Genomic DNA, 16,393 nt, shown 5'->3' with positions numbered 1-16,393 from the left:
TATAAGTTGGTTTGGTTGTGATATCTTGTGCTAGTCTTCTTTTCGAAAAAAAAATTTCCTCTTTAGAAAAAAAAAATTTCCCCTTTAGGACTATCATGCTCCTTGACAGGAGCGAACAGTAACGAACAATCATGTAACATGTTTGGAGGCATTGTTGTGCTTTTTTCATATATTTTCCTACAGATAAACACACACATACACACACAATAAAACACACATATATATCACCCTTTTACTCTGTGTATTTTATACTCACTACTGCAGCAAATAATGGTGTGTCATTCTTGACCTTTTTTTTTTTTGCAGGCCCAACCTCCACCCAGTTTTCGTTCGGTCGTGGTGGTCACCTATCAACCTATTTCCTTCCGAAAACACATTCGGCACCCCCGGAACGTCCGCTTTGCTGTGTTAGTGTGTGTGTGTTTGTTAGTGTGCGCGCTTATGAGTGTTTAATCGGTACCCCGATCACATAATACTGTACGTTACTGTACGTTACACCGTTACTGTACTAGCCAGGGGGAAGGGGGGAAAGATTGTTATTTTTTTGTAACGCTTGTCCTTTTCCTCGTTTGTTGTTTTATTTTGGAAAATTAACCGCAAAATACACAGGATACAAAAGATTTATTTTAAAATCTCAACTCAACTCTTAAATCCGTTGATATATACACAACGATCAGTAGCGTTTGAATGTTTTGACAGCCACTAAGCTGTGCACGCAAATCAATATTTACCGCTGTATCGTCGATGGTTCGTTTTTCAGTATCAATTGGCGTACGATTCAGTATAGTGTATTCTATCCAATTTGAAACTCTGCAAATTTGACCAATTTGCCATTCGTAGTGTAATCTGTTGAATGCGTTATAGTTTGTTAATGTGTTTTGTGGCTCAGTTTTGTTGTTGCTGAATGATTTTCATTTATGTTTCCCTTCTCGAAAGGCTCATTAGTTCGGGTCAAAACAGTTCCGTTGCGACAAAATCGTACCGTCTCACGGATAAATAAATTTCACGTTCAAATTACTTACGTTTCCGGTCGGGCCGGTTTTTTCAACCCCGCTCGCCTTCCACCTGCACGGCATAGTGCGCCGTCGATGGTTACATGCCGTGCGTGCGGCAAAGCACAATGATCGACCCGGTACGGTTCACGTTTCGGTGACTTTCATCAATCAATCTTACCGCAGCCAATACCGTGCACATATTCAACGGCCCCTACCCATCACCACGGTGGGAAGATCGTGAAGCTTCAATCAAATCTAATCCGCCTGCTTCCGGTAGGATTTTCCGGTACACCCGTTTTGCAAGAACGGGGCAAAAATCCGAGGCAAAAAAAAAAAAATTACGCCCCTCCGGGAAAAGCTTGGTTTTATGTGAAACGGGAACACATCCCACCCGAGTGTGCGCTTGGTTATGGTTTCCTGCCAGTATTCGGTGCCGTGCTGAGAGAACAAAAAAAAGCACACACAAAAACAACCAGCGTACGTGCGGTTCCGGTGCGAATCAGTAAGAATTTTTGTTTTTCCTATTTTACTTTTCTCGTATTTTTTCATTTTTTTGTTTCGTTTGTTGCATATGATTGTGTATTATTTCTTGCCGACGACAGGATAACGGATTAGCTTTGTGATAAGCGTAGTTAAAGTTGGCGGGGAGTAAATTGGTGTGACCTTTAAATTTTAAAAATACATTTTTAAAGCAATTTTTTGCAATTAAAAAAAAGAAACAGATGCTTTAAAAACCAAAAAAAATAATTAGAGTGATTTAACTGTACTACTGATTCTGTAGCTACTGTAAATTGAAATCCGGAATGGAAGGCACTCTGTTCTGGTGATTAATTTGATAATTTTATTACGGCTGGCAATTTTAATGTAATTTAACTGTGACGTACAATATTGCAATCTATGGAAAAAAATTGGATGCAAAATGGCGTCAAGTTTCCCCAGTTGTTTCACATTTTTTTTGGTTGTTTTTGGAAATATTCTCATGTTTCCTACCAAAACCCGCGTGTTCTAGCTGGTCTAGCTGTCCAGCGCTAGTGGGATGTAATAATAAACTCAGAATGCAGTACGATATGTGAATATTGTGGTTTTGTGGTATTTTCAATTTTTTTCCACACGTCCATATGAACAACTGGGCGTCTCCATGGAAAAATTGTATGTTAAAGTAAAAGCAAACCAAAAAAAAATCGGAAGAGTAGATTTTTTCCGTTGTAGCATTGAATTTCAATAGTTACAAATATATCCTTTCACAAAGTGATTTTTTTTTATAAAACAATATACCTCGTACTTCCAATGAGTCCATGGAGACGCCTGGTGGTTCAGGAAGAAAAGCATAAATGGAAAGAAATAAACTTTTCTATATGGTCAAACCGCACACCGAGTAAAGTGGCTGTTGTGGTTTACCATATCTTTGTGTTTTTTTGTTTTGTTTTCTGTTTTTTTGTTGTTTTGTTTTCCTCCAGTACGTGTACGTGCGAAATAAAAAAGCGACATCACACCTACCTCATTTGATGATACACTTTATTGAAAAGTTTCGAACCGTGAACGTCGACGGGACTCTTGCATACTTGGATGAAAATAGTGTGGCGGTTGCACAAAAAAAAGGTTTTGTTTTTTTGTTGTGTGTCTAACGCTCTACCTTTACCATCGCCACAGGGATTGGGAATTGATCTAGTAATAATATTTGATACTTTATACACCGTCTGCTTTGTGGTAACACGGCAATGCGTGTGTCCGAGCGTTGAGGAAAAGCGAATAATAATAAGGAGAAAGAGAGAGAGAGAGAGAGAAGCAACAACTGTCATCCTTTTGCCACCATCACCGTTCACCGAAAGTGATCAAATAACATCAAATAAAGTGTGGATGAGTGTGAGAGTGTGCCAAAGCGACAGCACTGTTACCGGCAGGCACATCCCTTTATCCCTTTTTATCAGGTGGTTTATGGCAGAGTGCCCTGCCGGGCACTGTCGTAGTTCGTTACGGTAATTGCTTTCATGTCGGGCACCTCACACAAAAGGATAAGAAGCTATCCGCTAAGAAAAGGGGGAATTTGCGGTAACTAGGATATGGTGCATTATAAAATGGTTGTTTTGATCATATCTGGTTTTAATATACACACACATTGGTATGAGCCGGGACATCGAATCCCAAACCCGAAGACGTCGTGATTAGTTTAGAAAGGATCGTAAATAAGCGCAAGCAAGTGAAGCTTTGTAGGTGGTGCTAAAAAACATTCGCGAAGCCAGCATTGATAATCGGGGAAAGCAAGGTTTCCCCCGAAGCCATATCATTCGCAAAAGCTAATATTAATTAAAATCTCGCGGGCAAAAAGTTTTTTGTTTGTAGCGCTTCCCCTTGGGTGGCACGAATCTCAGCACGGAAGTTGTTTCCATTTTTTAATCAATCAATCAATGCACATGCAGCGGTACAGATTTGCTGTATTCGTCTAAAGTTTCCACTAATTAACTTCCGCATGTAGCTCAGTGTGCCCCCCACATGCATGGGTTGGTGTTTGTGTGACACGCCACCGGACAGTGGGGCTAACGAGCCCCGAACCGGCAGTTGAATTGAAAGTTAGCTCGTTAAAAATTGTTTTGCCATCGATTGGAAGGTAAACACACAATCAAAGCTATCCGGTGAAAAGTTGCATCTCCGCTGATCCGCTGGGTTATTTTTTTTAGAAAAATGTTTTAGAGAGAAAAAAAAATTCTCCATTTTGTTTTTATTCCAGCTGGAACTAAGATGCGCTTATTATTAGTTTGATATAATCAACAGGGTAAAGGCGTGTTTTCTTTGTCGTGTTTATTCGCTTAGAAACACGACTTTCGCATTAATATGCTCTTATGTTTTACACATTGCATACCTTTAGGCGCTTTGAGGAATAAATAATTTTAATTAAATTATTTAGGGGCGGCTCGGTGGTGCATGTGATAAACGGCGCCAGTCCACACGGCCGGACCAGGTTCAAATCCCATCCGGACCGTCCCCCCGTAGCAAGGACTGACTATCTGGCTACGTGGTAAAATAAGTCTAGTAAGCCAGAAAAATGGCCGGCGTGACCTGTAAGGTCGTTAAGCCAAGAAGAAGAAGAAGAAGAATTAAATTATTTATTTTATTATTTTTTAAATGCTTTAAGAATGTCTTTTAGTCGCATTAAAATCAAAAAGTAACATTATTTGCTATTTCCTTACCAAGCTACCAAGATATAAGCGTACAAGATTGCCTGTGAATAGTATGACAGTTACACGTTTTACAACCCCCCCTGCCCGACTGCCTGACAAGCACAAGCTGCAGCCATAAAAGGAAAACACACGTACCTGTTCAAATGCAAACATGATTCAATCCGGGCAGTCGATAAATGTTGTCGATAAAAAGCGTCGAACCGGTTTTGTGAAGCAATCAATGAAGATCGACTGGCACACCTGAAGCTACTTAAGGGCGGGAGGGGCGTCCATTCTGGCAGCTACTGACAGCAATTTACCAACAAAAAGGTTTCCCTCGATGCATTCCGGTGCTTGGAAAATTTAAACAAACAAGCTTTTTAAAAAAAAAAAAGAAAATAAAAGTAAAGCGTAATGGAGTAAAATGTAACTCAGCAAAGAAACTACTCGATAGCAGTATTTTCCACCAAAAAAGCTGTATACAGGGTTTGTTTCATCTGTTTCTGGTGCATATGCTTCACCTTTCCCATAATCTACACTGATTCGTACTTTTACTTTTGTTTTGTTTTTTTGTTTTACCCTACCAAGAAACGCTCTGCCCTTAAGTAAGGAGCGAAATGAAAATGAGCGGTTTTTGTAATGGTTTTCGTTTTAACCATCCCTCGGTGCATTGCTGCTGCCACGGGGTGTGGTTTTAATCCCATCAAACGAACTATCTTCGTAACCGGTACACGAGAGTGAAATAATTGAAAACGCCCTAGAGAATCAATAATGAAGTCTCTCACCTGCGTGGTTGCGAAGTATCTTTAAGTACGGAGTTTTGTTTTGCTCCTCCGTGGTGGTTGCTGTTTCGCTCATATTATTGCCCCACCGGGGGGGGGGGGGGGCGTTGTGGGCGTTATGCACGGGGAGGAGTAAAGAATGAGTAAAAATGAGTAAAGAATAATAATAAAACAAAAGTAAGCAGAAGGAAAAAAACCCGATCGCTTTTGGAAACAAAACTCCTTTTCGAAAGTATTTCCCTTTTATTGCCGGTGGATCCGCTTAGTGCTTTCATAGCGTTACACCAATGCTGAAGTATGTGCTTTTGTGCCGCGTGAATCGATCGCATGAAGTGACTTGGTGTGTGCAAGTTTTGCTGGGCTATAAAGCAGCTAAAGCAAACCTACCTTAACGCGGTTATAAAGCGTTTTGCGTAACGCTAGCGCGCGCCGTGAATCCTTGTTTTGGGTGAGATTTTCATATTTATGCCTTGTTCTGCCCTTAATCTCGGTGAATCGATTTGAACGTGAAGATTTTCACGTAAAGACATAAATGAAGAGAAAAAACAACGAAAAAAAAAGAAAAGAAAAATTAGCTCCACAGTGCAAAAAGTTCACGGCTAGGTTCAATACACTGAAACTTCGCTCAATTAAGAGTGTTTTCTATTTTTTGTTTTTGTTTTGGTGTGTGTTCCTTTTGTACTTCCGTTTACCGGCTACACATAGGTCGTAGTAATGGGGGGAAAAAACTGTTGCCTGAAATTGCACGAAAGTATTGGAAACGTGGTGCCGAACGTGTAATCAATTTTGGCGGGTTTTTTGTCTGCCCAAAAAAAACCTTTTACCGTTGGTCACATTGAGAAAGCTAAAGACTTGGTGAACAATATGGCTGGATTAAAGAGAGATGGAGTATCGCATGTGTATCGAACTTACCGTTACTAAACGGGAGTTACTCTTGCTTGAGGATGACATCGTCAATATCTTCACGACTGTATGTCGATGTTTGGAGTTTTATCCATTATATTGGTATTATACAAAAGCTTAAACAACTTTTTCGAATTAGACGACTATCTTCAGATTTCACCAATTTGAAAGTTCTTCTTGAATATCTCAACTAAAGAATCTGTCATGAAGGTACTAAGATATTCATTTATAGTAAGATCTTCATCTAGACCAGGGGTCTCCATTTTTTTTAGATCTCGGATCGCTTTGAGTGGAATAGCCACAGCTGAGGGCCATTCTCAGGATCTCTCTGGAGGGTCGTAGTTTGGAGATCCCTGATCTAGATGATTACTGTTTCCGAATATTTTACGATAAATTTGGGTAGTTTTTGTACCTTAAATTTTTCTGGTGGTGACTACTCAAAGTAGAGAGTCGTTAAAGTCCAACGTTATCACACTTTTGTGTCTTGACATTAGTTTCCGCGTAATTATTGAAGCGTTGCGGACAGCTAACAGATGATTTAGAACTTGAAACGTATAGTCGGAAGATGTCGAATACTAAGATTCCTTGAACTTTGGTTTATTCTTAGGAGTTGACTACTATTTGGTTTAGGAAGATATTGCTTTTTAGTTAGTTTTTCTTCTCCTGTACGTTTCTTGTAGTGTTGATATCTAATTGAAGTATGTCTTTTCTTCTGCCGGTACCCACAGCAATTAAAATTACGTCAACATCGCTAGGATGAGATCTCCTTCCCTTGGCGATGGGAAAGGCATCCCGGAGGAGTTGGTGTCCGCGGTTATGCAGGTGTTGCTCGGTGAGAAGAACTACAGTGTGAATGGTGATTACAGTGCACCGTACCTAAAGCCGGTCGTCGCACGCATCTATCCGTTGTTTATCCTGCTGTACGCGATACCAACCGCCCTTGGGCTGACGCTTAACGTGATGATCATCGTCTACATAAGCAAGTACAAGCTGTACCGGGATGTGACGCATGCGTTCCTCGTCAATCTGGCCGTTTGTCACTGTGTGCAGTGTGCGTTCGTACTGCCGATCACGCTGATGGTCATGATCATCCAGAACTGGGTGTTTGGGCAGTTTCTGTGCTTCTTTCTACCATTGCTACAGGTAAGTTTATACTTTTTAATACACATTTGCCTTTTTGCTATTAGAGTGCGAAGACTGGGAATGGGAAGTGGAGGACGAAGACGAAGGATATAGAAAGGGATATAAAACATACAAGGAAGAGGAGACCGGGTGAGTCAATCTCACCAAGTAGAAGACTAGACATAAAACAGGTTTGAGACCTGGCTCGGTGTCAAACCAAAGAGTCCAAACTTGTCGGAGTTCCTAAGTAGAATGATACTTGGGGCCCAGGAGTCATATCTGGAGGCCCTAACTGCAACTTCTCGGGGCCCTTAAAACTACGCTGACGATGACGGAATGTCGGGCATAAGAGGATGTGATTAATGTCATGAAATTCGTTGTTACAACTATAAACCTTGAAGTTGGACATGCTCATAATGATTAGACATAAGTCTACGCTCTGCCGAGAGTCTATGAAACAAGGGACGTAACTTGTGGTGAGATAGAATATAGGAACCTCTCGATGCGTAGTCGTTGAGGGGTACGAAAAAAATCATCCCTCGGTGGCATTTCCGGGAGTACCTCGGAGACATTTCTGGGAGTACCTCGGAGGCACTTCCGGGAGTACCTCGGAGTCCGGGAATACAGCAATGAGCAGACAGCTATATAAGTTATATTCTGAATCTTGAAGTCTTGTTGAACATAGCGCTCAGGGTATCCAAGATCTTACGCATGAGGTAATCGGAGCGTCTTTATAACCTCAAAAGATTTCAGTACTTCAACAGCATTTATGTTGTCTCTAGACATAAAAACTGGAGGACTAGCACTTATTAAGAAAAGATCGTAAAAGATAGCTCAGCTTAGCTACAAAAATTGAGGATGGTTGTCTAAGCTGATGGAAAGCTCCGAAGACGATCAGTCTGTGTAGAACTTTTTGTTATTGTGATGGCCATACTTATCCACAAAAAAACCTAGCAATTATCTTCCAGCAAAAAATCATTTTTGTGGGATAATGAAGAATAATATTACGAGGTTTTAAGATCTTACTACAAACTACAAGTATTTTGATTAATACAAAAAAAATCCACAATAAGGAAAAAAATCTTTTGTCCTGCGTTGCTTCCACTGTGCACAGTGGAATGCACGAAAACTCTTTAAAGAGAATGTACCATTGTGTTGCGAAGCGGTTAAAGTAAGCCACCGGAAAGTAGCTTCCATTAACTTTAATCCTTTTTTCAGTGCGCTTTTTTAAAGCTTAAAGTCTCAATCATCTACACTGTGCAGTAATCCCTCTTAACTCATCGGATCTATTTTCTTCTAAAAACAAAACTAAAGTTCTCCCCAGTCTCAAGCGGGGTAGTAATCGTTTATGAATACATCCACTTAGCTTGAGCTTTAACGTTAAACCGCGCGATAAAGTGCCCAAAAAATGCACATGCACATGTGTGAAATTGATTCCACCTCTCAATGGTTTGTTTCGCTTTTCGACTTCCCGTTGAGATGAAGGGTTCTCATGAATGTGTACATTTTTGTTTCGGAGGCACCATTAATCATTGAATGTTTTTTTTGTCGGTTACGCGTACCGCCCGTACGTTGAAATGTGAACAAATGTGGCATATCCTTTCACATGGTGAAAAATTCATGAAAGGAAAACCGTCAATTTTGAGGGTTATGTGAGTCGATAAATTTGCACGGCGAACGGCGAACCACAATGCACCACAATTCAGTGTTTCAGGTAGTAAAGGATACGGCGAAATGAAGCTGATCCCCCGTTCAACGTCATTATAATTCATTAAATACCATAATCCACCATTCATTTACACCATGGTACCTTAATTGTTCGCCCGTGCCCGACGCACGGATTCGGTGATCCATCATTAATTTTTTACTTGAGTGTAACCGGGTGGAACATCTTCCTGGAAGAAAACAAGGCGAAAAGCCCCCAAAAAACCATTGGCAACGAACAAGTCGAGCGATCAGCAGAAATTTTACTTTCGTGGCAATATTCTCGTCGCGTGAACATCCTCAAACCGAACCCGCCACTAATACACATTACACGCGAGACGTTATCGGGCAGATGTGTGGCATGGTTGATTAAAAGTGTTCCATCAAGACAGCGACCACACTAAGCCAAAAAAGAGGTGGGAGAATGTCTATTCACATTATACATACCGCACTAAGCGCTCATCCAAACTAAAAAAGGAAAGCTAATCAAATGAATCTGTTTTTTCTCCCCCTCCCCCCTCCCCTTCCCTTCCCTTCACCCTTCACCTTCGCTTTTCTCTTCTTGCGTTCGCCCACCTCCCTCCGGTGAGCGCACGTTCGCACCGCCATTTTATCGTATGGTGTAGCCCTTCTCCCCCCTCTCCCCCCAAGCCGCAAAAATCCAATTCGGATTTATTCGTGTGGAAAAAGTTAAAATCATTAAATTGTTCGCTTCCAACACCGCAAATAGTGAAAGAAAAGGGTTTTTTTGTTAATAAGGCATAATAGTGTGTTCCTGTCAGAGAGAGAGAGAGAGAGAGAGAGAGAGAGGAGAGAGAGATGAATAGAGATGAAGATGATAGGTGATTCGTACCAGAGTGGTGTTGTCGATATGATTGTTTGCAAATTATAATTTATCGACTAAAAATAGAATGTGCTTTTTCGATATTTTTCACATTTTTCAGCTGTTACAGGGTTTCTCGTTTAAATACGTTTAATTTTTTTTTTGCATTCTTTTGTTTGAGTTCACTAATTAATATAGTTCATTCTGGTTAACCGTTGGTAGTTCATTAACACTAGAAGTGTACCAAGCGTTTTAAGCGTTTTAAGCGTTCTTTCGTTTGTGGCTAAGATTAGATTGACTGTATCAGTTATTTTGACTGTAACGCTTCATTTTCGTCAATATAAAGGACGTATATTCCAACTCTTCGAAATTTGTTAAATTTTTTTTTTTTTTTTATTCATAAAGAACGGCCTGGCCGTATTGCTATTTGTTAAAAATTAACACTAGAACTACCAAGCGTTTTAAGCGTTTTTCATTCTTGGTTAATTTTTAAACAATTTCGAAGAGTTGAAGTATATTTTATTGTTTATTGAAGATCGTACTATAGAATACTTATGTAAAATTCAAGTTTTAACTACCTTGTGATTGTTTAACCTCAAAAAATAATATGACGAAAATGAAGCGTTTCTGTCAAAATGACTAATACGGTAAATCTAGTGTTAACTGCTCTAGATCATTCGATCAAGTAACTGATCTAGAGCAGTTTAGTTCTTAATATTTCTAGTGAAATAATCCATTTAAAGAATTCCTTTTCAATTCTTCTTTCATCCAAGTTTTCTTTATCTTTTTTATTTAAGTTTTTTTTTCACTTTTTAAATTTAGAAGTGTCATTTATATTAAACAAAGAGCGATATATAAATCAATACACAAACACCCGACCAGATGACACAATTAAGTGAGTGCTTGCTTTAAAACGGACCGGAATCAACTTAATTAAGAATGCTAATTTGATTGAAGAAAAAAAAAACGCCGTTTTTTTTCTTCACACACCGGACGTCCGTTAATAAACGAAAGACACTGTAGTACTCTGGGGCAGAACTTTCACATTGACAACTTTCCGTAATGTTTTCGATCTTTGTGGACAACTCATCGTTGGGAAAGGAAAAAAAAAACACACACACACCCCAAAAACCCTCAACCTTTTTGACGCCATTACACTCACCTCACGTGTGTTTGTGTGTGTGTGTGTGTGTGTGTGTTGGTGTGACGAAAAAGTGCTGTTTCTAAACATCGATAAAATAACGCCACCGAAATCTGGTACAAACTCCACGAGGAAAAATAAGGGCCAAAAACTTGCCAAAAAGCACACCGGCAGCAAAACGAGCAACAAGAAGAAAAAAAACCAAAATTGGACATCCGAAATTAAATTATTTGCGCGCAGCAACGATCAAAAGGTTCCGCAGAAAAGTTAACCGGACCTATCTCCGGGGCCTATCTCGAGCACGAAAAGCAAAAAATGGAAAAAAGTAAGGTAGAGTTGGAAGTTTGGCACAAGTTTACGCAACCAGCGGAATGCTTCCCGTCTAATCGGTGAAAAGATCCGTATTTACGGTGTGAGCGTTAATGTTTTTTTTGGGGGTATTCTTTTTTTTATTGAAATATTAAAATATTTATACGGCAATCATTCATTCATACAATTATTACTACTAATCGCTTTAAATGAATTATTTTTTAAAATGACGTATTTAATTTAAATGCCGTGTGCTTGAAACGGGAAATGTTTATTGATTTTTGCTTTTAAACCCGAAAGCGATCAATATTTCAAAACTGTCAAAATACTCAAATAATTTACTACGTCACAAAATGAAGCAAAACAACAAAAAAAGAAGAAAGACAAACACAAGCAATTGTGTTGTGTGCGCCATCGTTGCGAAGAAGCTTTGAATGGTAACAAAAGCTTCGAACAGAAATCCATCAAACGAAGACAACGCAAAGGGTCGTAGTAGAGCGTCCTTACGGCCTTAGTGCGTCTTGGACTGGGTCTAACACAGTAATTAGTCGCGGCGTCGACCGAAGCTAATCGGCTGATAAATGAAAGTTTTATGCAAATACAAATTAATTTCCCGACACAAAACACAACACCATGGGTGGGGGTTGGGGGTGGGGGTGGTGGGAAGAAGGGGAGGATTGGTTTTACACAGGGTGGTGAGGCTGGCGAGTGGCAGATTTCAACATACCTTCGCATAAGTTAGGATCGATCGATGAAGTTTGGTGCTTGATTCACAATTTCGCTATAACTTTTCAACCCATACGAGTGTGTGTATGTGTGGGTGGGTGTATTGTTTCGTATATAATTCGAGCACTGTGTGCTTACAGAGGCGAGACTTGTTAATCTTCTCCAAACGAGCAGTCCTGTCTATTATTACACACCGTAGTGCCTTACTGCAGTCGAAGCAGGGACTTTAGTACCAACAAAATTAGGGAAGCAACAAACTGTACCAAAAACGCTCGTTTCTCTCGGGACCGGCTCGGCTCGAACCGGTGTCAAAAGTGGAAGCTTTGTTACGCCCCTTTTGTGGGCAAAACATTTCCAAACGATTCCCGCAGCGTCCAAAAGTGCATGTGTTTGCAAAAAAAAATATGCCCAGAATGAAATTCACTGTAAAAATGAAATCTCACATCCATCCCTCCCATCGCCCCCACCTAACACCCCGCCCATCCCACAACCACGGTTTTAGTGAAAAGGGGCAGCAAAATTAATGTTTCCCAGCCGCGAACAATGTGGATGAGTTGCAGGGCAAACATGGTTCATCGTTAGTGCTAGTGATGGGTCATACGCGATTCATTTCATGGCAGAAAACGGAAACGACTCCGATCCGTGGGTGCAACGGGTTTGGGCTGACCCGTATATATCGGTAGGTTCAGTACCTCCGACTAGAAGTTTCCAGAAGCTTGATCCGCTACTGCTCCTAAGGCTATAGCCTTAGCTTTTTTTTAGGAAATTTTGCAAAATTTTAAAAATTGATTTATTTTAATGCGAATTTGTTGAAATAGGTTTCTGTTCACTCAAATAATGCTTTAAATTAAAAAAAGAATAAAAAATCAGAAAAAAACTTCAAAAAAAATTTCCACTCGAAAATTTCATAAGGCTTACCCCTTAAGATTTTTTTGGGAAATTTTGCAAAAAAATTTAAATTAATTTATTTTAATGCCAATTGGTTGCAATAAGTTTCTTTACACTCAAATGATGCTTTAAATAAAAAAAAGCATAAAAAATTAAAACAAATTCTATAAATTTGCTAATCTCCTAAGCAGAGGCGGAAGCTGTTTCATGTCCTTGCCGATCAGACTAGCCCGCTAGTTCGCTTACACAGGTTTGATAGTTAGACAGAGTGAGAAGTATATTCATTTAGCCAGTTTATTGTACACATGTATTGCATAATATTAACTTATACCTTTATGCTGGGTTTTTTGACTCCGAAATGAGTCGTTAAACGAGCTGATTCCTTATTACGACTCATTCACTCTGAGTTGACTCACTAACAAGAGTTGACTCGCTCATCTCTAGTTCCGATCCGAATTAGCTGCACCCGCGGATCGGATTCGTTTATGGATGGTTCCGAACGCGGTAGGTTCGGGTCGACCCGTCCATCACTAGTTGCTGCCGGCAGAACATTATGCCGCTCACTCAAAAAACAACAAACCCCAACAAAGCGTTAAGCGATTACTTTCGCAATTACGTGTTTCAGGCTAGTGCGATAACTTAGTTTACATTACGTTTACGTTACCGACACACACACACGTGTATCCTTCTTGGAAAGTAATGGAATAAAATAAAAAATAATCTGTATGAATATATTCTGTTAAAAGTTTTAGGGAGAAATCTTGTTTCGAGTAAAGTTCTTACAAGTTTATGAAATTAAATATTAAACTAATATTTAGTAAGATTATGTATGGAAATAATACGAATACAAACACCCTTTCACCACCAGACATTAGAAAATAAATCGATAAGTATGGCGAAACCGTATGGCGAATTTGCTTTCCGCCAGCAGTATGGCGACCGCAGTCAATGTTCGGGTTTTTCGAAAACCAACCCACACAACCCGGTCCACAATTGCAAACAATGTTCGGGTGTGCGAGTACTTTCGAGTTTTGGAATTTTTCGGGGTTGTGGAAAAAGTTTTTGAATTCCACTTTGCACAGTTGCGGCCCCACAGCTGCCGGGATCGAAAATCGATTTTTGTGCCCGCCGATGATGAAATGATGTGTAGCAACTCCCATCCTCCCACCCGGGAGGGGGAAAGGGGTGGAGGATGAAGGTGTGACCGAAAGTGTGGATGAAAGCGATTGCTACAAAGGGAACGTAAAATTAGTTATTAGCTTTTGCTAGAAACGGTGGCTTCATTATAGCGTCTCACGTGAACGTGTCGATTCAGTTTGATCTTGGAGCGAACTTTGATTGGGCAAAGCGGGGGAACTCACAGTGGGGGAAAACCCCGGTTACAAGTGGAGTGGTTTGGTCGTAAAAATCCGCGTTTGCTTATAATTTTGTGGAACGTGTTAGAAAAGGGTCGTGGAGAAAAAAGAAATTGAGGAGATATGCTATGGATAATATTGAGCTTGCATCACAGGTCAGTGTACTAATCGGCAATTAAAACAAATCAATTAAATCGAGTTTTTTTGTTAGGGTTTTATATTGGTTTTGAATCATTTTTATTTTAAACTAATTTAGGGGAAAACATTAATTAATATGGATTTGTTCAACTATGGAAGTTTTCTTTAAGTAATTTCAGCAAATAAAATTGAGCAAAACCCCAGACCAGTTTATACGCCTACATGTATGCAATCAAAATCATAATCGCTTAATAAGCCCCTTTTATTCTTTTACCCTTCCAGAATTAAAGGCTCTTTAGGCCCTTTCAATATTTTTTTTTCACATTAAAGCTATATAGATAGTTAGAAAAGAAAATGAAAGAAAATAATTAAATTCGCAGCACACGCTAGACATAAACCGAAACAAATATGGATGAAACTTGGCTGTGCTTTTTGTGGAGATGGGTGAAAATAAAAACGCCATTCCCCCAAAAATACATTCGTTTCCAAGAACTGTAACAAAATTATTTTATTTGCATAATTTCGATAAACCGTTCCAACTCATCAAGCACCTTTCTCTCTCTCTCTCTCTCTCTCTCTCTCTCTCTCTCTCTCTCTCTCTCTCTCTCTCTCTCTCTCTCTCTCTCTCTCTCTCTCTCTCTTTTGGAATTTTCCTCATTTCTCACAGGACATACCACTGCACGTGGCCATGCTGTCGCATCTACTGATTGCCTGGGACCGTAAGCGTTGGCTCACCGATCCGCTGAAGGTACGGCTGCCGGCGTTCGTCTGTAGCTGTGCTTCGTGGCTGGCCGGTTTGGTTATCGCCCTGCCGTACCCGATCTACACGACGTATCTGGATCTGGAGGTGAGTAGAAATTGAAATCCACAACCGTTCGGATGATAAAAAGAGGAATATTGGCGATCGTACTGCAATGGAGTTGACGATGACAGACCATCGAACGGTGTTGATGTGACTAAAACCTTAACAACCCGCATTCGCTTGTGTATTTACACTTCATGTGTTTTGTGTGTAGTGTAGCATATTTAGCAGTGCAAAGCACAGCCTAGTAAAGCATTTCATCGAACTAAATAACCTTTTTTTGGGGTAAGAATAACAACACAGGTTTTTTTGACCCAAATCTGTGAAAAAACATTCTTTGCGCCTAAAGGTAGGCAATTCGTTGTACATTGGATACCTATAGAATACAAGATTAACATTTCTCGGCAATCTGTAATCGTTGCAAATGGCTGGAAATGTAATGAAGTGCAAGTTAGCTGGAAAACCCTGGCCATCCGCCCGTAAAGTTGAAGCACCTCACCAATTGATTTGCAGCAATTTAAACGCGTCCAATAGTGGCCACCAAACCAAGCCAATTTCGATGAAGTTTCGCAAGAATTTATACTGCTATTCTGTACGCCTGTGAGCCGGTGTGGGCTTTTCAAGCATGCACCATTCAGCTGGTACACACGTTTCTCGCCTTCCACCGTTCGGATTTCGGGTTCGGGTTTCTTGCTAGCGCTCTGTGCTCGACAATGAATTTTTACTCGTCGAGCACATGAATAGCCATCACAAACGACCATTCGCCCGTGAGAAAAGAACGGTGATAATGGTGCTGATGATGGTCCGTTGCCCATTCGCTTTACCAAAAAAAAAAAAAAAAAAAAAAATCATCCCTTCTCCGGTCCGATTTTCCCTCGCTTTTCCGCCAAAAAAACCTCCACCACCATTAGCAATCATTTCCCCAACTCAAGTTTTTTCTCTTTTTGAATCATTGGTACCCTGCGTATATTTCGGTGTCGCTTTTTTTTCTCCCCTATACTGGCTGAACTTTTTTTATATTTTTTTTTTTTGCAACCGGCTTTTCGATTGTCCGTTTGTGGAGGAGATTTTTTTTTCTCGGTTGGTGTTGTTCGTCCTGCTTGAAATAAATTTTTCGTCCAAATTCGCCATTTACGCACACGCTCATATCGCTTTCGGAACGCTGTATTGGTACGTGTTGTTGTATTTTTTGTTGTCTCGTGCATGTTTGCGTCCATGGTACCATAAATCACTTCGATCTTTTTTTTAACTCTCCTCCTATTGTCGTTGTCGGTGAAGGAAGATTAATCCATCTGCTCGCGTTACAACCGAATCTAGCGTCTAAGCCGATGTTCGATTGATCCTTTCGCGACAGGACACCTTTAACCTTGATGCTGCTGCGTCTATTACCTTCTCAACACACTCCGTCTCATAATCGGTCTAGCTCTAGCGATTGAGCGATAGGGCGCGGTGCATGTTTATCTCAAGCTCGCGGCCAATGTGATGTTCATTTTATTATTTTTTTTTATTTTAAGAGAAAGCATAGTTTACTTTAATCCTTTTTTCCTACG

At 40.2% G+C, this 16,393-nt stretch overlaps 1 protein-coding gene across 2 annotated transcripts in view; it reads left to right on the top strand.

Moving 5' to 3' along the window:
• The window catches only part of LOC125761521 (G-protein coupled receptor moody), a 74,534-nt gene that overhangs the window by 5,021 nt on the left and 53,120 nt on the right, over positions 1 to 16,393 (top strand). Inside the window, exons 2-4 of one of the 2 annotated variants that reach the window (XM_049422729.1) lie at positions 307 to 1,497; positions 6,564 to 6,978; positions 14,709 to 14,888. In XM_049422729.1, the coding sequence (XP_049278686.1) occupies positions 6,592 to 6,978; positions 14,709 to 14,888 (567 nt within the window). In that variant the 5' untranslated portion in view covers positions 307 to 1,497; positions 6,564 to 6,591. The remainder of the gene's footprint in view (positions 1 to 306; positions 1,498 to 6,563; positions 6,979 to 14,708; positions 14,889 to 16,393) is intronic. The other variant, XM_049422738.1, reaches the window with a different exon arrangement.

This window comes from Anopheles funestus, chromosome X, assembly GCF_943734845.2.
Source record: "Anopheles funestus chromosome X, idAnoFuneDA-416_04, whole genome shotgun sequence".
NCBI lineage: Eukaryota > Metazoa > Arthropoda > Insecta > Diptera > Culicidae > Anopheles > Anopheles funestus.
Note: the sequence above shows the minus strand (reverse complement) of the source record. Positions and strands in the feature narration are given on the sequence as shown.